General features: G+C 41.7%; 1 protein-coding gene and 1 pseudogene across 1 annotated transcript; both read right to left on the bottom strand.

Annotated features, from left to right (window-relative positions):
* Positions 1-2,941: 2,941 nt before the first annotated feature.
* LOC148121681 (vomeronasal type-1 receptor 94-like) lies at positions 2,942-4,086 on the bottom strand (annotated as a pseudogene).
* A 152-nt stretch (positions 4,087-4,238) lies between these two features.
* Positions 4,239-5,195, bottom strand: LOC148121682 (vomeronasal type-1 receptor 48-like). The gene has a single exon (XM_087906702.1). It carries the CDS (start codon positions 5,172-5,174, stop codon positions 4,239-4,241), a length of 936 nt encoding a protein of 311 aa, XP_087762828.1. The 5' UTR covers positions 5,175-5,195.
* Between the last annotated feature and the right edge of the window lie 15,120 nt (positions 5,196-20,315).

Below are 20,315 nucleotides of genomic sequence, written 5' to 3' on the forward strand. Positions count from 1 at the left end.
GAGCAGACTCTATGTATGGGAATTTGAGGTCCAGGAAATACATACTCAGTAGTTAAATCAGACCACTCACATGGTAGGGTCGGGGAACTGCTGGAAACATGATGCCACCTCCAGAAAACACTCTGCCTTTTTGAAAAACAGGATCTTTTCATCCTAACTAGGAACCCATGGCGCCCCAGATGGAAAATGGGTGTCAGTGGTAAGCTTTCCTATAACATTTCTCACAGTCACCCGTCCATCAAACATGCTCAAAAACTGAGAATGCCCATCCCACACTCTAGACCCTGTGGTGTAGACACAGTACAAGTAACCCAAAGCTCCCCGAAGGTTTTTACAGCAGTGAAAAACAAGATCCACCAACTCCATATGATCTTCAAAACCAGAAACAGCTTGATACCTCTAGCCAATGGATCACTAATTGACAGATACAGAATTGGATTCTACCCTTCTTAAGCCCTTTCTTCCTAATTTTTCTTAGTCATACGAATTGCATCCTGTCTCATAAACAACTTGCCTAGCTGTCTTCAACAACAGATCCAAAAGATTTCTAACCAGACTTTTGACCAGTTGCTCTTACAGGGTTAAGAGCCCCTAACTACAGACACAGAGATTTGCAGCATCTGCTTATGTCCGGAGGATAAAGATTGGCTAGCAGGAGCAACCTGCTTAAGTAGCCTGGGCTAAAAGAAGAAAAAAGAGGAAGATACCTGTTTAATTCGTGCCTTGGGACTCAGTGGAGGGTGGTTGTAGTGGATGTTTGGGTTCCCACACAACACAGCAAAAGCTATGCCTGAATTCCAGAACCCAAATCACATGAGACCGACTCATATGCAAAAACAATGAGTCCTTATTCATGAGGTAGTTTGGCTCCCTCTGCCTGTCCAAAGTGGAAGCAGCAGCAGCAACAGCAGCAACAACAGCAGTAGCAGCAGCAACAGCCAGAGTGAAGCCAACAGCAGCAGCAGCAACTGGAACAGCACAGGAGAGAGACCCACAGCAGGAAAACCAGGAGTGTATTGTGATTGGCTGCCCCTTAGTGATATGAGGGAAAATTCTAGAATTCCAAGCTTGGGATTGGCTGCCCTCTGATGAGGTCAAGAGGCTTTCTAGGCCTGAGGGGAATTTCCAACTGCTGGTGACAACCTGAAGCTCTGATTGGTTCATTTTCCATGTTCAGATACTGGCTGATTTCAATTTAGGAAGAGAAATGGCATCGCTTCCTGGGGCAAAATGTGTTTCCTCTTCTGGTTCTTTATATCATCTTAACCCTAATCATAGGGCCAAGGCAAATATCTTTAGTATGCTCTTAATCTACAGACTTGGCGTGTTGTTTTGGTACTAGTTCCAGGGTTCTGGGGCTTTTCTCTGAATCTAGGTTCAGGGACAAAGTGTTTCTTCCCCTGGTTCTAGTCCCATTTTCAGGTTGTGTTTCTTTCCTTGGCTGTGAACCCAGAACCAGGCTGCTCAAGTTGTGATAGGACTATGGACTCAGTGAATCTGTGGGGACCTGGGCCTCTCACTGGAGAAGGCACTGAGAGTTGTATATCTTAATCCTCAGGAAGAAAGAAGAGACTGAAAGACTAGGCCTGGATGGAGCATCTGAGACCTCAAAGCCAGGCCCAGCGACTTACTTCCTTCAATAATACCATACCTCTGAACAGGGTTGTTCACTATGGGCCTATGGGAGACAATTTTATTCAAACCACCACATACCATTCCCTGCCCTCCATAGGCTTAAAGCCATATCATAATACAAAATGCCTTTAGTCTAACTTTAATAATTCTCATAGTCTATGAATGTCTCAGACTTGTTTAAAAGTCCAAAGTCCAAAATCTCTTCTGAGATGTATGAAACTTTCAACCCTAATCCCCTGTAAAATCAAAATCAAAAAGCTTTCATCACATGCTACCAACATATAATGGCACAGGATATACATCACCATTCCAGAACACTGAAGCGAGCATAGTAAGGAAACACTGAACCAAAGCAAGACCAAAATCCCTCTGAGCAAATTCCTTACTCTGCATCTCCATGCAAGTCAAATGTCAAAGTGCTCTCAAACCTTCAACTCCTTTCAGCCTTGTTGACTACAACAGCTTCTTTCCCTTGAGCTGGTTCCACTCCCTGTTAGCAGCTTCCCCATTAGGTATCCCATGACTCTGGCATCTCCAATATTTTGAGTCTCCGAGGCATTCCAGGTTTCACCTTTGCAACTTCACACAGTGGCCTCTCTAGGTCTCTATTCATGGACACCCCTGACATATACCTGAACTCACAGATTTCCTTAATTGTAGAGGGAGATTCCATAACCCCTTTCTTCTGTCTTGACTCTGAAACCAGAACCACGTGAATGAGGCTGCCAAGTTCTGTTGCTTGCTGGAGCAGGAACATGACCAAGGACAGTGGCATTGTGATTTAATTCTACTGCATGGACTAACTCTGCAGGAGCATGGATTGTTTGGATGTTCACCTTTAAAGACCTGTATGGATGGGGTAGGACCTTGGACTTCCCAGGGAACAAGGAACCCTGAATGCTCTTAAGACTAGAGAGGGAGGGGGAGGTGAGGAGAGGGAGGGGGAGGAGGAGGTAGTGATGGGGATGGGGAGGGAAAAGGGAGGCGGGGAAGTGGTGGAAAGTTTAATAAATAATTAAATAAAATAGACTTATTGTTATGTATATATAAATTCATATATAGAGAAAGATAGAAAGATACCAAACAATGTTATATATCATGTATCTTACATGTATGATATAAGATATAAGTCTTACCACATCTCCAAGTGCATGTGGTTTAACTTTCTGTTGCGTATTTTTGCTAACACATAGCTTAAAGTTAATAATTGTAATAGAAAAAAATCAACTTAATATTTTCATGTACACAAAAGCACATGGACACTATGCCATGACTGAGAGCTCTAATGCTATCACATTGGCTCTTCTTAAAGGAACGTGCAAACATTGAATATTGAGACATTTATCAGCCACTCACACAGGGACATCAAAAGTAATCTATATGTTTTTCTGTGCTCATAAACATCAAAGGACTGACAGCTGCAAAGCTATGTACTACAAAGGGTTGGATGCAGTAAAATGTTTAATTATCCAGGAACATAGTTCTAGACCAGGAGAAAATGCTGTCCACGAAGGACATCAGCACAAAGATGTTGAAGAACAGCAGGATGGTCAGGGTGTCCCTTATCCCTGGAGATGATTTTGGAGAAAGTCTGGTGCTGTGAAGATGCCGGGACAGCTTCTTGTGCCTGCACAGGAGAATTAGCATGTCCCCGATGGAGAAGGCCATGAGACTAATAAGAAAGGATTCTCTAAGTGCCAGCACTGTGGAAAACATACTTCACATGACATAGCTCATGGATAAAAGATCCTAGAATTGGGTACCATACATATAGTTACCCAAGGTCAAAATGTGTATGGTCGTAATAGACACTAAGAGGTGATGGTCAATGGACCCACAAAAGAAACTCATGGGTAGAAGAGCAATGAGATGTGACAGGGAGATTTGTGCTTGACTTTGCTTAACAGGAGCTTCTGGGACTGAGGATGACAGCCTGGAAGACTCTAAGCAGGCTAGTGGTACACAGGGAGAGGCCCCATAAATTCTGTACAAGTAGACAAGGAATTTACATATAATGTTCCTGTCCTTGCCAGGAAAAACAATGTCTGCAGCTATGACTGCGGTGATCAGAAGCAATAATATGTGAAATAGGGCCAAGAGATCAACGGGAAGCTCATCAATTACTTATACGACATATTAGAAGATTCAAGTATAAATATTTTACAAAAAAATTTGATTACGTTTGCCTCTGTACTAAAGTCTGTGGTTTGGTGAAGACAGAGGCAGTCTGGAGACGCAGTCTGAGGGAAGGATCACCCCTTCAGTTTGAGTGTTGGTATATGAAAAAAAGCTCTCTAATGACTGGCATCCTGTTTCTCTGGTCTTCAGCATTAATCCTTGTATATGTGTCTGGGTTTATTATTAATACCAATAAGAATTCATATTGCAGGTGTCCTTCTCTTTCCCTCACTTTCTTATCCATATAGATTAAGTCTCTCACTAACACCACATCCTGCCTATTGAGTACCAGAACCTGAGGATCCTCCTAACTCTATATCCTTTTGTTACAGGTGTTTATGCATGACCAAAATCTACTTCTTTGTGTAAGCTGCGATATTACACTCTGGTCATTGATTTGCATAACAAGTCTTTTTACCCAAACATCAAATAGTCACTGTCTTCGCACACATAGAAAAGAAAAGGCCAATTATATCCTTTTCAGTGCTGATGAACACAAATGGACTGACAGTGGCATAGCTATGGCCCACAAGAATCTGGGTCAAGTAGAATATTGGATCATCTTTGAACATATGCCTTGAGAATGTCATAAAACTATCCAAGATACTCATGAGCAGAAAGAAGCACAAGAGCAGCAGGATGGTCTGGGAGGCCCTCTGCTCTGGTGATGATTTTAGAGAAGAGTTGGTGCTGTGAAGATGCTGGACCTGCTTCTTGTGCCTGCACAGGAGAATCAGCATGTACCCGCTGGAGAGGATCATGAAACCCATAAAGGAAACGTCCCTGAAGATGGAAAATGTAGACATTATGTATTTCATTGGGAAACTGAAATGTACAAGAGAGCAGGATTCAGTCATATACAGTAGGTGATCTGAGGTCACATTAGGGGTCTTAACCATGGAGATGAAAAGATAATTGGAAATAGATGAATAGACAGAACAAAGGGCAAACAAGGACCACAAGTTGTGACCTGGGGAAAATTTCCTTTTGAACTTTGCTAAGCAGGAGTTTCTGGGGCTGAGAGTGATGGCTTGGAGCACACTCAGCCAGCAGGTGGCACAAACAGAGAGACCCCTTAAAAATCTGTATAAGAAGATTAGAGATTTACATGTGATGTCGTCCCATCCATGATAAAACATGAAAATATCAGTAGCTATGATGCTTGCAACCAGCAGCATCAGTAGGTGGATTAAAGCCAAGAAGCCAATGGGCAAGTCAGTGAGTCTGGGCTTGTGTTCACTACTGAGTGTGAGGACATGGAAGAGGAGAAGGACACTGTTGCCTGAGATCCCAATGCTTGTCTCAAAGAAGAAGATGTTTCTAATGTTAGTGTAAGTGGACAGCTTGCTCTTCTGATTCATCTTATGTGGTAAAAAAGCACAGTGTAAACCTTTTCAGGAAAAAGCAATAGACCCCTCACCACAGACAGCCTGGAGCGTGAATCTTAACCAATGCTATCACCTTGGGAATACATAACCAGTTGAGCTCACTTTATGCTTCTCCATTGGAATCCTCTACGTCAGCTCACCCCAACCTCAGAAGACACCCTTTGTCCCCATTGTCCTAGAGCTCCCAGTGTCATGGTTCTCTGTCCTTTGTGAGCTCCCTTGCCCATGGGCATTCATGTAAACCAACAACTGTGCATCACAGAGCACACTGCCGTCCCCACTGCTGTGTGAGAGCATCCCTGGGAACTGTCCTTGTTAACACCTGCAGAGTTCTCATCATCTGGGACACAAGCAGCACATCTGTGTTGAACTTGAATTATGAAGATTGCATAAAGTAGAAATGCCACCTTAACAGGACAGAGCACCCAATGTGTTTGACAACGACAAGGTCATTAATTTCAGTGCCCTCTTGTTTCTGTTCCTTTACTACCAAATATTCTTAATAAAGTTTTATTACAAATGTTGAGAATTGTGATCCCAAATAGACTATTTCAAATTCTCCCAGTGACCTGCCATTGTCTCAGAGTGTAGCTTTGTGGACTCTGAGGCTGAGTTCCAGTCACCTCCTCTTGATCATGTGGCCATCCATGTTCCTGTGTCTGGAATACATCATGAGTGACATGCAAGGAAGTCTACCACACCAGTCATGAAGTATGTCCAGCACATGATGGTGTCTGGGAAGTGTTGGCTGATGCCTTTCTCATGTATGGCTTATGTGTCTAGCATGGGAGAGTTAATGCAGCTCTGTTAATGACTGTTCAGCTCCGTCCCTGCCTGAAAGGAAAAAGACAGAAATGAGGGAAGAAAGTGAGGGCAATGTAACATCTTTACAAACCTCTACAGGGCCCCATTGTGCTTGTTTTTGAATCCTGTTGTTACTCTGTTCAACTTGACCATGTTTCAGTACAAGCAAGCTTTTGGTCACTATCAAATATTAGCCAAAGACAGGTTCTAATTTTTTTCTCATTTAATATGAGAATTCTGAGTGACTCTATGAGAATTCAAACAGAAGTACCATTACAGTAGCTTCAGGGCCATTCTATCATGTGGTTCCAGAGAAAGGAAAGCACCCAAGCCAACATGAAAGGTGAACTCCTTAGGATCCTGACGTCATCTCTCCTGTAAGTGAGTGCTGTTATTTCTCCAGACTCAAAGGTCATGAGTCTAAAATTTCGACCAGGAAGTTTGTAAAATAGTCTGTTGGCATAATGTCTCTAATAGAATACATGTGTTTAAATTCATGTAGCATCATCCATACAAAACAGGTGATGCAACCAACAAAGACATGTGTGGTGGTGCATGCTGGTAGGCTAGTCCTAAGGGGTGGAGACAGGAGGATCACAACTTTAGACGGTGGATATGAAAGCTTCATCATGAGACAATCCTCAGCACCCATGGGAAACTAGAGAGAGAACCAACTCTACAATGTTTTTCTAGCACACATGAGAGCACTAACATTTTATAGTTTGTCCAGTGAGATGGCATTAAAAGAAATATCATTTTAAAAGTTAAGGTTATAAGATGAAGCTATTGTATAATAATTTAGACCATGTGACTGGAACATGTGGTATTAAGGAGAAGAAAACATATTAAAATCCATAAACATACATGTTCATTTAAAAATTCTGAATTGTGATGAGTAATTGATGAAAATATTTTTTAAAGAGAATATCCAAATGTAAAAATTCTATAGTATCACAAGAAGAGTTAATTAATTTGCCAGATAAATAGACTGGGTATTCTATATAGCAATAGCATCTTGGCTTAATAGTTTTATTAAATTATTTCCATTTAATTGTGATTGTTCCTATAACATATAAAGGTATTTCTCAGGTCCCAGTCAATAGAGAAGAAGGAAAGGACAAAAAAGATCAATTTTCCCAAGTAAAGAGAAGAAAATAATTTTCTGCAGACATGTGTGAAGACACACACACACACACGGAACTAAAAATAAGCTAAAATTCTGGGCAGTAGAGATTGCTCAGCGATTTAGAGCACTGGCCACTCTACCAGAAGTCGTGAGTTCAATTTCCAGTAGCCACATAGTGGCTCACAACTGTCTTTAGCTTTAACCCCATGGGATCTGACACCTGATTTTGATGTACGGTGTACATGTAGAAAAAACAATCATTTATTTACAATACATATATAAAGAAAAACAAATAATCAAATAAAATAAAAATCTAAAGCCAAGGAAATCTGAAACATACATTTTATCCTTGGTATGTAGCATGGTATTACTGAAGAATACCCAGTTCTTACTGAGCTCTTTTTAGTTCATAAAAGAATAAAGAACAAAGAGAAGAGCAAGAAAGAAAAGATGGAGAGATAAAACCTTTATCTTATACAGACATCTCATTGTCAAACTCCTGTGTGCTGTGTCTCATTACCTATAAAACTTCATGTTCACTGTCACTTCAGAAACCACTGTCCTGAAACCTTAAGTTCTTCAGAAAGCAAGGCAGGTGCAGAGGCCTTGATCCCTCAGTGATATTCTCAACTCTTGGCTTCAGAGAACCCTGCTTTGAAACAACTGGAGGAGCTTTACTGGAGGTTGAATTCCACAGCACCAAGAGAAAGTTCTCTTCCATTCTACAAAGCACAGGGGACATGGTTTCCTGTAATGATGGGTACCAGTTTGCCAGGGGACACACAACTCCCTCTAGTTACACACTACATCCACATTTTGCAGGACACCCTATTGCATCCATTCAATTTCTACATCAAAGAATGCATGGTGTCAAATTCTTTATATATTACAAAGTAAGTCCTGCAAAGAAAGATGCTGCCATCTTGGCTAATGTGTCACTGACACAGAGAGCATTCTCTGAATTGTGCATCCTTCAGGAAACAAACTCTCATAGCCTGTCCTACGATTCCAGATCAGGCACTTCAGTCCGCATCTACCCAGCTCGGCATGGTCTTTGTGGTCAGCAGACACAACAGATATTCTATGACCTCAGCATGGTGATTTAAGAGGCAATTCTCAAACATGGAACTTGAAAGGGAATATTCTGGGATGGCGATGGGATGGCCTATTGTATCATGCAAAGAGAAAGGGTTGGTATTCTGAATAGAAGGGTTTAAGAAAACCAATGATGGGGCTTTGTGAAATAGGTACCATGTGAAAAGACCATATAAGGGAAGAAGGCGGAGAGGCTTAAGATAAAAAGAGAAAAATAAAACACACTGGGATGAAGAAATCTCCAGAAGATTCCTGGGCATTTTCTCCTAGAAATGGCTGTGAAGGCTTCAACTGCCCAGGGCAACACAGCTAGAATCCCCTCCCTGTACTGAACAGAGCCAAGAAGCCATGACTGCAGATACTGCATCATTCTGTCTTTACACAAATCATAAACAACCTGAGATTGATGACATCATCAAATAGGCCTCCACCCAGTGACCAGAGGTCAGGACAATGACCCGAACTTGTGATCTGGAGGGAAGTAGATAGTGGAAAGGAAAGAAGATACCTTTGCAGTCCCTAGTTCATGCTGGGTGCCTAGAGCCCTCTGTGTGCACTGCATCCAGGGGGAAGAGAGTCAGGAGTAATGGCTGCTTCCTTCTCTATAGCATATACACAGCACACCCCTCATCTGGAGTTGAAAGCTAACAGAGCATGGTTTATGTCAGGGCTGAGGGATACCTGTCCACCCTTAATTTTATAAAACTGTGCCCTCAATTTTGTCATCTGCATACAGCTCACCTTTCCTGTTTTTATCTAAATTTAAATCTTCTGATTTTACAAATGCCCTACCTCTTTACCCTCTATGGCTAATTCCTGTCAACTAGCCACTGGATCCACCTCCTGACGTAAGGTTTTCATTTAATTAACACAATCTCAGGTGTACACTATGATCAAAATGCAGCAACACACCTTTAGAATGTGGTCATCATTCTCACCCCTGCTGTAAGACAATACAAAATACATGGTGTGGTTTGGAAAGGGAAACTGCTCCTGCCTCCTACATGTGGGCTTAGGAGGAGGGGAGAGCAGTACCTTCTGTGTGGTGCACAGTTCGACCTGCAAAGCTGGAACTACACTAGAGAGAGGTTGGTGTATCAGGAAAGGAAAACCATCACCAAGCAGATGCCAGCTCTGTGTTCAGAGAGGCCATGAAGTAATTCAGCATCAGTAATAGGATGAGCAAAATCACGAAAAATATTTGGGGTAAGAAATAACAGCTATTTCTGCAAAACTGCCGAAATTAGACCTCACACTTATTTTTGTAATTGAAATGTTTATTGGCTTTTCTAGGACTCAAACCTGTAGCCAAAATGCTCACTAATTGTTTGCATACTCCTCCAGAAATTGAAGTAGAGCAGCTTTCCTTTAAGATGAGAGAGAGAAATCTGCAGAGCTTGACCACAGACACCGCTTTCAGCTCTGGGAAACTCACATGAGCTGCAGAAGAACCTGCCTTCCTGACCCTCCTCACACAGTCATAGCTGAGACCGGATTTCTCCCTAAGTGGTTTTGTCCTCCTTTTCTCTTGTACTGTGAGTAACAATAAAAGTATGGAGGTATGGCTTTATCTCTCTAGAAAAAAGTGCAGTTTGGAAAAACATGGAAGCTATGCATTGAGCAAAGGAAATGGATGAGACAGTCTGTCCCATTGGCTTCTCTGAAAAGAGGAAGGGGCATGAATTTCCCCTAGCAGAGGAATTGGAAGTGAATTTTATTTCAACTAATAGAACATAAAGATTGCTTTCCACAAGCTCTGCACTTACCAATTCCTGGTTCCTCAGGGTCCAGAGAGATCATCATATTCTCTGTGTGCTGGGTGTTCCGTTGTCAGCAGTCTCATCTCCATGATCCCTCGCTGACATTTCTTAACTTCTAAAGTCTCGGCATGCACCAGCACCACAAGTTGGTAACTTCTGAAGGTGAATTGAGGGACACAAATATAACAAGAAAACATAGAGATGCCTTGTAGCAATAAGAGAATATTCTCTAAGATATGAAATTCGTCTGGGACTCACTTCAAAAGATCCCAAAATTACTTTTAATTACCCAATCTTCAAAAGTCACTTATAATACTCGTATTTGGGATATGACAGTCACAAATGCTAAAAGGATTTATAATTAAAATGTGAAAAAATGTCAATTCTCTGATGATATGCTTGTAAAAGCACACACATATAATATGAATGCTGACACGGTCAACATGAATATTTACATTAAAAATTCACTGCTTCTTCTCCCACAGCCTGCCTGGGACCCGACCACCTTCTGAGTCTGCACCTGTGTGCAGAGCACTTACCCAGATGGGCGTGGCAGGGAAGGATTCAGCCTGAGGAGATCCTTAACAGACTTAGATAGTGGGGGTTTTAATGCATCTCTGCCGTTTGTAATTTTAGTGTGTGTCGATGTTGACAAGTTCCCAGTGCGGAGCACGGAAATGTGGCATCCCAGTGGAGCACCATGTCTGCCTGTCACAGTACTGACTCTGTGCTGGATAATAGGCATCTGGGGAGGGCTGTGCACAAGCTACTGAGCTGCTTTCCCACACTTTAAGGATGGATCAGAAAATAGGCACCAAATCAACAACCCTAAGTTTTCTCACTAACTCCTTAGACTAAACTTGGACCAATTGCATCACCATGATGTGTTTTGGGATGTTGCCCTACTGGGCCTCCTATAATTTCTCTGTCATAAAAGGATTCTGCCTCTAAATAAATAACAAGCAGCCTCCCCATGGGTCAATTTTCCCATGGAGTAGAAAGTTTTCACCAAAAAGACAACCCTAACTTTGCTCATTTTACTCCTTAGATTTAATTCATACCAATTTCATTCACTGTGTTGCGTCTCTGGGTTGTGAAGATATGGGTGTCACATGACATCCCATGGCTTCGAGGGTCCTCTTCCATCATGTAGACTGAGAGCCTGTTCCTGTGTCAGTCCTCCCATGGAGTAGCTGCTTTCCAAGTATTGTTGATTCTTTGTTCTCTGATTTCTGAAATCTATTTCAGAATTCAAGATGGGAGTAAAGTTTGGAAATGAGTCCTCGGTCAGATGATGGTTTGCTGGAGACTTTTCCTGTTCTGTGGCAGCCGTTTTACCCTATTGAAGGTGTCTTTTGCATTACAGAAACTTTTCAAGTTCATGAGGTTCCATTTACTAATTGTCCATCTTAGCACCTGTGCCATTGGTATCCTCATGAGGAAGTTGTCTCCTGTGCCAATGAGTTTGAGATTAGTTCTCTCATGTTCATTGGGCTGATTTCCAAAATGTATAAAGAACTCAAGAAACTAGATATCAACAATCCAAGTAACCACATTAACAAGTGGGGTACAGATCTAAACAGAGAATCTCAACAGAAGAATCTCAAATGGCCAAGAAACACCTATGGAGACTTCAACATCCTTAGCCATCAGGGAAACACAAGTCAAAATGACTCTAAGATTCCACCTTATACCTGTCAGAATGGCCAAGATCATAATCACAAACGACAGCTCATACTAGAGAAGATGTGTGGTGTAGGAGGGTCTTCTTCTATGTGGTGCTTTCTTTGATTGAATAAAGAAAACTGCCTTGGCCTTTTGATAGGGCAAAACTTAGATAGGCAGAGTAGACAGAACAGAATGCTGGGGGAAGGAAGGCAGAGCAAAATAGAGTTGCCATGGAGCCAGCCGCCAGGTCAGACATGCTAAATCTTTCCCGGTAAGCCACAACCCCATGTTGATACACAGATGACTAGATATGGGTTAAACAAATATGTAAGAGTTATCCAATAAGAGGTTAGAACTAATGGACCGGGCATAGTTTAAATTAATACAATTTCCGTGTGATTATTTTGGGGGTTAAGCTAGCCGGGCAGCTGGGAGCCAGGCAGGAAGCTGTTCGCTGCTGCTCAATACTACAGAGGTGGAGCAGGGGAATGCTCCTCCATTGCTGGTGGGAGTACAGAGTTGTACAGCCACTTTGGAAGTCAGGGGTGGTTTCTCAGAAAACTGAGAAGCACCTACCACAAGACCCAGCTCTACTTCCCTTGGGAATACACCCAAAGGATGCTCATTGTACCACAAGAACATTTGCTCAACTATGTTCATAGCAGCTTTATATCTTATAGCCATTACTTGGAAACAACCTAGGTGTCCCTAGTTTACTTAGTTGTTAAAAACGAGAACACCGGCCCTTTTGTCTCCTGGGTCCTGGAAATACCAGCTATCCCTGCTGCAGTGCTGAGGAGCTCTCTCCAGAGAGTGCTGAGGAGTTCTATCCAGAGAGTGCTGAGGAGTCCTATCCAGAGAGTGCTGAGGAGTCCTATCCAGAGAGTGTTGAGGAGTTCTATCCAGAGAGTGTTGAGGAGTTTCATCCAGAGAGGAGGAGATGGGCAGGCACCAATGCAAGAATTCCTCCAACAACATGAAAGGCAACATGACATATCCAGAATCCAAAGGATCACGAAACTAGAAGAATTGAACACCCTACTCCAGAAGAAATAGAAGAAATCAACTCTAAGCAGATATCTATGAAAATAATAGAGGAACTTAAACAGGAGGTGAAAATCTGCCCTAAAGAAACAGAAGATAAGTATAACAAAAAGATTGAGGAAATGAGTAAAGAAATGGAAGAGAAACATACCAAAAAGGTTGAAGAAATGAGTAAATCCGTAAATGAAATTCTGAGAAACCAAGAAAAAACAATCAAACAGGTAATGGAAACAGTTCAAGATTTGAAAACTGAAATGGAGTCAATGAAGAAATCACAATCCGAAGGCCGGCTGGCTATGGAAAACCTAGGTAAACGAACAAAGACTTCAGAAACAAGCATAACCAACAGAATAAAAGAGATAGAAGAAAGAATATCAGACTCTGAGGTCACCATAGAGAAATTAAATGCTCTGACCAAAGAAAACAGCAAATCCAACAAATTCTCATCACAAAACATTCAGGAAATGTGGGACACAATAAAAAAACCAAATCTAAGAAAAATAGGGGTAGAAGAAGGAAAAGAATTGCAGATCAAAGGTCCAGAAAATATATTCAACAAAATTATAGAAGAAAACTTCCCCAACCTAAAGAACGATATCCCTATGAAGGTTCAAGAAGCATACAGAACACCAAATAGGCTGGATCAAAAAAAAAATCCCCTCGCCATATAATAATCAAAACACAAAACATTCAGATTAAAGAGAAAATATTAAGAGCTGCAAAGCAAAAAGATCAAGTAATTTATAAAGGTAAACCTATCAGACTTACACCAGACTTCTCTATGGAAACCATGAAACCCAGAAGGTCCTGGATAGAGGTACTGCAGAAACTAAGAGACCATGGATGCAAACCCAGACTACTATAACCAGCTAAGCTATCGTTCACTATCAACGGAGAAAACAAAATATTCCAGGATAAAAACAAATTTAAACAATACGTCGCTACAAATCCAGCCTTACAGAAAGTATTAGAAGGCAAATCACAACCCAAGGAATGAAACATTCCCAACACTGCCTACAATAACTCAGACATCTAGTGACCCTTCACAAGCACAACTCAAAGAAGGGAAAAACATACACTCCACTACCTCCCCCCAAAAAAATAACCGGAGTCAACAACCACTGATCATTAATATCACTTAATATCAATGGACTCAATTCACCTATAAAAAAAAGGTACAGACTTTTTATTAAAAAAAGTTTTTTATAAAACTTTTATAAAAAAAAAAAGGTACAGACTTAGAGATTGGATACGAAAACCGGATCCAGGATCCAACATTCTTCTGTTTACAAGAAACACACCTCAACCACAAAGACAGACATCTACTCAGAGTAAAGGGCTGGGAAAAGGTTTTCCAAGCAATTGGACCTAAGAAACAAGCAGGTGTGGCCATTCTAATATTTAAAATAATTTACTTCAAACTAAAATCTATCAGAAGAGATAGAGATGGACATTTCATACTCATAACAGGAACGATTCATCAAGAGGAAGTCTCAATCCTGAATATCTATGCCCCTAATATAAAGGCACCCACTTATGTAAAAGAAACTCTTCTAGAACTCAAGGCAGTCATCAAACCACACACACTAATAGTAGGAGACTTCAACACACCTCTCTCACCAATGGACAGATCAATCAGACAGAAACCTAACAGAGAAATAAGAGAATTATTGGAGGTATTTAATCAAATGGACTTAACAGATATCTATAGAACATTCCACCCAAATAGGAAAGAATATACCTTCTTCTCTGCAGCCCATGGAACCTTCTCAAAAATTGACCAAATACTTGGTAACAAAGCAAACTTCCACAGATACAAAAAAATATTAGTAACCACCTGTGTCTTGTCAGATCACCATGGATTAAAGTTAGAATTCAACAACAATGCTACCCCCAGGAAGTGAACACACTCATGGAAGTTGAACTATCAACTGTTATATCATCCCTGGGTCAAGGAAGAAAGAAAGAAAGAAATTGAAGTCTTCCTTGAATTTAATGAAAATAAAGACACAACATACTCAAACCTATGGGACACTGTGAAAGCAGTGCTAAGAGGAAAGTTCATAGCACTAAGTGCCCAATTAAAGAAAACGGAGAAAGCACACATTGGAGACTTAACAGCACGCTTGAAAGCTCTAGAAAAAGAGAAGAAGACTCACCCAGGAGGAGTAGAAGACTGGAAATAATCAAACTGAGGGCTGAAATCAACAAAATAGAAACACAGAAAACAATCCAAAGAATCAATGAAACAAAAAGCTGGTTCTTGGAGAAAATCAACAAGATCGGCAAACCCCTATCCAAACTAATCAAACGGCAGAGAGAGAACATGCAAATTAATAAGATCAGAAATGAAAAGGGGGACATAACCACAGACACAGAGGAAATTCAGAGAATCATTAGATCTTACTATGAAAGTTTATATGCCACAAAGTTGGAAAATGTAAAAGAAATGGACATTTTTTTAGATAAGTACCATATACCAAAGTTGAACCAAGAACAGGTGAACAATCTAAATAGACCAGTTAGTCGTGAAGAATTAGAAGCTGTTTTCAAAAATCTCCCTACCAAAAAAAGCCCAGGACCAGATGGTTTCATTGCAGAATTCTACCAGAACTTCCAGGAAGAGATAACACCTATATTCCTTAATGTATTGCACAATATAGAGACAAAAGAGTCATTGCCAAACTCCTTTTATGAAGCTACAGTTACCCTGATACCAAAACCACACAAAGACACAACCAAGAAAGATAATTGCAGGCCAATCTCACTCATGAACATCAACGCGAAAATTCTCAATGAAATACTGGCAAACCAAATCCAAGAACACATTAGAAAAATTATCCATTATGATCAAGTAGGCTTCATCCCAGAGATGCAGGGCTGGTTCAACATACGCAAATCTATCAATATAATCCATCATATAAATAAACTGAAAGAAAAAAATCATATGATCATTTCATTGAATGCTGAAAAGGCATTTGACATAATTCAACACCCATTTATGATAAAGGTGTTGGAGAGACTGGGGATACAAGGATCATACCTAAATATAATAAAAGCAATATATAGCAAGCTGACAACTAACATCAAATTGAATGGAGAAAAACTCAAATCCTTTCCACTAAAATCAGGAACACGACAAGGCTGTCCTCTCTCTCCATACCTCTTTAATATAGGGGTTGAAGTTCTAGCAATATCAATAAGTCAACATAAGGAGATCAAGAGGATTCTAATTGGGAAGGATGAAGTTAAACTTTCGCTATTTGCTGACGATATGATAGTGTACATAAGCGACCCCCAAAACTCTACCAAAGAACTCCTACAGCTGATAAACACCTTTAGTACTGTGTCAGGATGCAAGATCAACTCCAAAAAATCGGTTGCCCTCCTATACACAAAGGATAAAGAAGCAGAGAGAGAAATCAGAGAAACATCATCTTTCACGATAGCCACAAATAGCATAAAATATCTTGGGGTTACTCTAACCAAGGAAGTGAAAGACCTATTTGACAATAACTTTAAGTCTTTGAAGAAAAATATTGAGGAGGATACCAGAAAATGGAAAGACCTCCCCAGCTCTTGGATTGGGAGAATCAACATAGTAAAAATGGCAATTCTACCAAAAGCAATCTATAGATTCAATGCAATCCCCATCAAAATCCCATCAAACTTCTTCACAGACCTTGAGAGAACAACAATCAAGTTTATATGGCAAAACAAAAAACCCAGGATAGCCAAAACAATCTTATACAATAAAGGAACTTCTGGAGGCATTACCATCCCTGACTTCAAACTCTATTACAGAGCTACAGTATTGAAAACAGCTTGGTATTGGCATAAGAACAGAGAAGTCGACCTATGGAATCGAATAGAAGACCAACATATTAACCCACAAACCTATGAACACCTAATTTTCGACAAGGGAGCTAAAGGTATACAATGGAAGAAGGAAAGCATCTTTAACAAATGGTACTGGCATAACTCGATGTCAACCTGTATAAGAATGAAAGTAGATTCATATCTATCACCATGCACAAAACTCAAGTCCAAATGGATTAAAGACATCAACTTTAATCTGTCCACTTTGAACCTGATAGAAGAGAAAGTGGGAAGTAGTCTACAAGATAGAGGCACAGGAGGCCACTTCCTAAGTAGAACCCCAGTAGCACAGATAATAAGAGAAACAATGAATAAATGGGACCTATTGAAACTTGGAAGCTTCTGTAAAGCAAAGGACACTGTCAGTAAAACAAAAAGACTACCTTCGGACTGGGAGAAGATCTTCACCAACCCCTCATCAGACAAAGGTCTGATCTCCAAAATATACAAAGAACTCAAGGAACTAGACACTAAAACTCTAATTAACCCAATTAAAAAATGGAGTACTGAACTGAACAGAGAATTCACAACAGATGAACTTTGAATGGCCAGAAGACACTTAAGGACATGCTCAACCTCCTTAGCGATCAGGGAAATGCAAAACAAAACAACTTTGAGATACCATCTTACACCTGTCAGAATAGCTAAACTCAAAAACACCAAGGATAGCCTATGCTGGAGAGGATGTGGAGTGAGGGGAACACTCATCCATTGTTGGTGAGAATGCAAACTTGTACAGCCACTGTTGAAATCAGTGTGGCGGTTTCTCAGGAAACTGGGAGTCAACCTACCTCAGGAGCAAGAAATTCAACTCTTGGGAATATACCCAAGAGATGCCCTATCATACTACAAAAGTATTTGTTCAACTATGTTCATAGCTGCACTATTTGTAATAGCCAGAACATGGAAACAACCTAGGTGCCCCTCAATAGAAGAATGGTTAAAAAAGGTGTGGAACATATACACATTAGAGTTTTACTCAGCGGTAAAAAAACAATGACATCATGAATTTTGCATGCAAATGGATGGAAATAGAAAACGCATTACTGAGTGAGGTAACCCAGACCCAAAAAGAGGAATCTGGTATGTACTCATCATAAGTGGATTCTAGCCATAGTTAAAGGTCTTTGAGACTAGAATTTGTGATCCTAGAGACGCTAAATAAGAAGGTGAACCCAAAGAAAATCACATAGTTATCCTCCTGGATATTAGAAGTAGGCAAGATTGCCAGGCAAACTTGGGTGCACGGGGGTTGGGGGGATGGAAGTAAGGGGAAATGATTAGGGAGAGGGGAGAGGAGGAGGATTGGGGATGGCTTGGGGTTGGGAGTGGGGAGGGAGGAAGGATGGTTATAGGAGCAGGGAAGTTTATATCTCAACTAAGGGAGCCATTTTAGGTTTTGCAAGAGACTTGATTCTGGAGGGGTTCCCAAGCCCAAGGAGAGGTCCCCAGATTGTACTCTGGGCAGCAGAGGAAAGGGTGCCTGAACTGGCCTTGGCCCATAACCATACTGATGAATATTTTGCATGTCACCACAGAACCTTCATATGGCGATGGATGGAGATAGACACAGAGACACATATTGGATCACTGGACTTAACTCCCTAGGTCCAAATGAGAAGCAGAGGGAGGGGGATCGTGAGCAAGGAAAGCAAAATCAGAGGGGGCCTTCATCTGACGATGGATGGAGATAGAGACGGAGACCTACATTGGAGTACTGGAAGCCAGGACCGCGAAGGGTGCTTTCACCCACTGATACAAGGGGACTGATCGAATGAGAGCTCACCAAGGCCAGCTGGACTGGGACTGAACGAGCATGTGATCAAACCGGACTCTCTGAATGTGGTTGACATGGGGGCTGACTGAGCCCCCAAGGTCCAAATGAAGACTGAGAAGCCATTGACAATGACACTGGGTCTTGTTTCGTCTGCATGGACTGGCTTTTTGGGATCCTGTCCTGTTTGGATGCTCACCATCCTGGACCTGGAGTGAGGGGGAAGGAACTTGGATTTCCCACAGGGCAGGGAACCCTGACTGCTCTTGGGAATGGTGATGGAGGAGGAGAAGGAGTGGGGGGAGTAGGGGGAGCGGGAGAGTATTGGGAGGAGGGGAGGAAGTGGAAAGAGTGTTTTCGAATACTTGAATAAACAAGTCTAACGGAAGAAGAAAAAAAACGAGAACACCAGGGAATTTGAAAGCAACTAGATGGATCTAGAAAAAAATCATCATGAATGAGGCAGCCCAGATGAAAAAAGAAAAACTTGGTTTGTACTCACTCATAAGTGAACATTAGCTGTAAAATAAAGTGCAATTCACAGACCCAGAGAGAGACTAGGTAAGAAGGAGAATATATGGGGGGGGGACATCCAGATGTCCCTGGGAAGGGGAAATAGAAGAGACTTCATGAGTGAATTGGGGTCAAGTGGGGAAGGGAACACGAGCAATCAGGATGGGGTATGGTGAGAGAGAGTGCTAATGGAGATCACTGGGGGGCATTTTGGGGTTGACAGAATACTGGTGCAGGGAATCTTCCAGGAGATTATGGGAAAGACCCCAACATAGACTACTTAGAAATAGTGGATAAGTAGCCTAAACTGGCTGAAGCTGTGACCACAATGATGCCTAGCCCATTTGTCATCCAAGAGACATCATCCCACAACTGAAGGAGGCAGATGGAGAGACCCACAGCCAAATATTAGGTATTGCTTAGAAGTACTGTAGAGGAGGAAAAATAAGTGTAGGAGCCAGAGATGTCAAGGACACCAAGGAAAGGCTCACAGGATCAACTAAGCAGGACTCATAGGGGCTCATGGACTGAACTGATAACCAGGGAGCCTGCGTGAGACTGACCTAGGCGTTCTGCATATATGCTACAGTTGTAAAGTTTGGTCCTCTCATGAGATCCTAACTGCAGAACAAGAGGCTGTCTCTGAGTCACGCATTGGATTGGGACTCCACTCCTCATACTGGGTCACCTTGCTATTTTAATAAACAGTGTGGGGGTAGGTGCTTAGTCTTACTGCAACTTGATATGGCATGCTTTGCTGATACTCCTAGGAGCCTTGCCCTTTCCTGGGTGGGGATAGAAGAGGAGGGAATTGAGAGTGGGAGAGGGGAATGGGACGGACAGACCAGGGGAAAAATTGAGGAGGAAGGCTGCCACTAGGATGTAAAATAAATAGAGTGATAAAGGTAAAGATGAGAGTAAATTTTTAATGTGAATCTAAAAGAAGTGAAATGAAAAACAGAGAAGCAGAGGCACAGCTCAGGGCTGAGGTGCTCACAGGCAGATGGAGCCTAGCTGAGGCTGAGGCCATACCTGAGCTGGACTCCAGTACCTGAGGAGCAGGAACCGCCAGCCTCATCCATGCGGATGATGACAGGAAGAGGCTGAGCTTCACCTGAGTGGAGCAATATGTGCTGTGCTTCCATCTCCTGTGCAGACCTGGTGCACACTCCTGCATCGTGGACTCAGGAGAGGGAGGCAGGAGCTTACTTAGCTCAAGAGCAGCCTGAGACACAGAGACCTTGTCAAGAAAAGCAGCAATTTTGGGAGACCCTCAAGTAGTCAGGTATTAGAATGAGAAAACAGCACATTATTGCCTGATAGCAAATGCACTTAGTGCTGTTTCCATTCTACACCGATAGAAGGAGAGACTGACGTTTTCTCTTGCCTGCATTAGACCATCTGCGTTCATAACTTGTTTAACTGCATCACCCCAAACTCTCACCCGACAC

Source organism: Myodes glareolus, chromosome 6 (genome assembly GCF_982192425.1).
Source record: "Myodes glareolus chromosome 6, mMyoGla1.1, whole genome shotgun sequence".
NCBI classification, from domain to species: Eukaryota; Metazoa; Chordata; class Mammalia; order Rodentia; family Cricetidae; genus Myodes; species Myodes glareolus.

Excerpts from the sequence above, each read along its gene's own strand:
- LOC148121682 (XM_087906702.1), bottom strand. The coding sequence starts at position 5,174 with ATGAATCAGAAGAGCAAGCTGTCCACTTACACTAACATTAGAAACATC.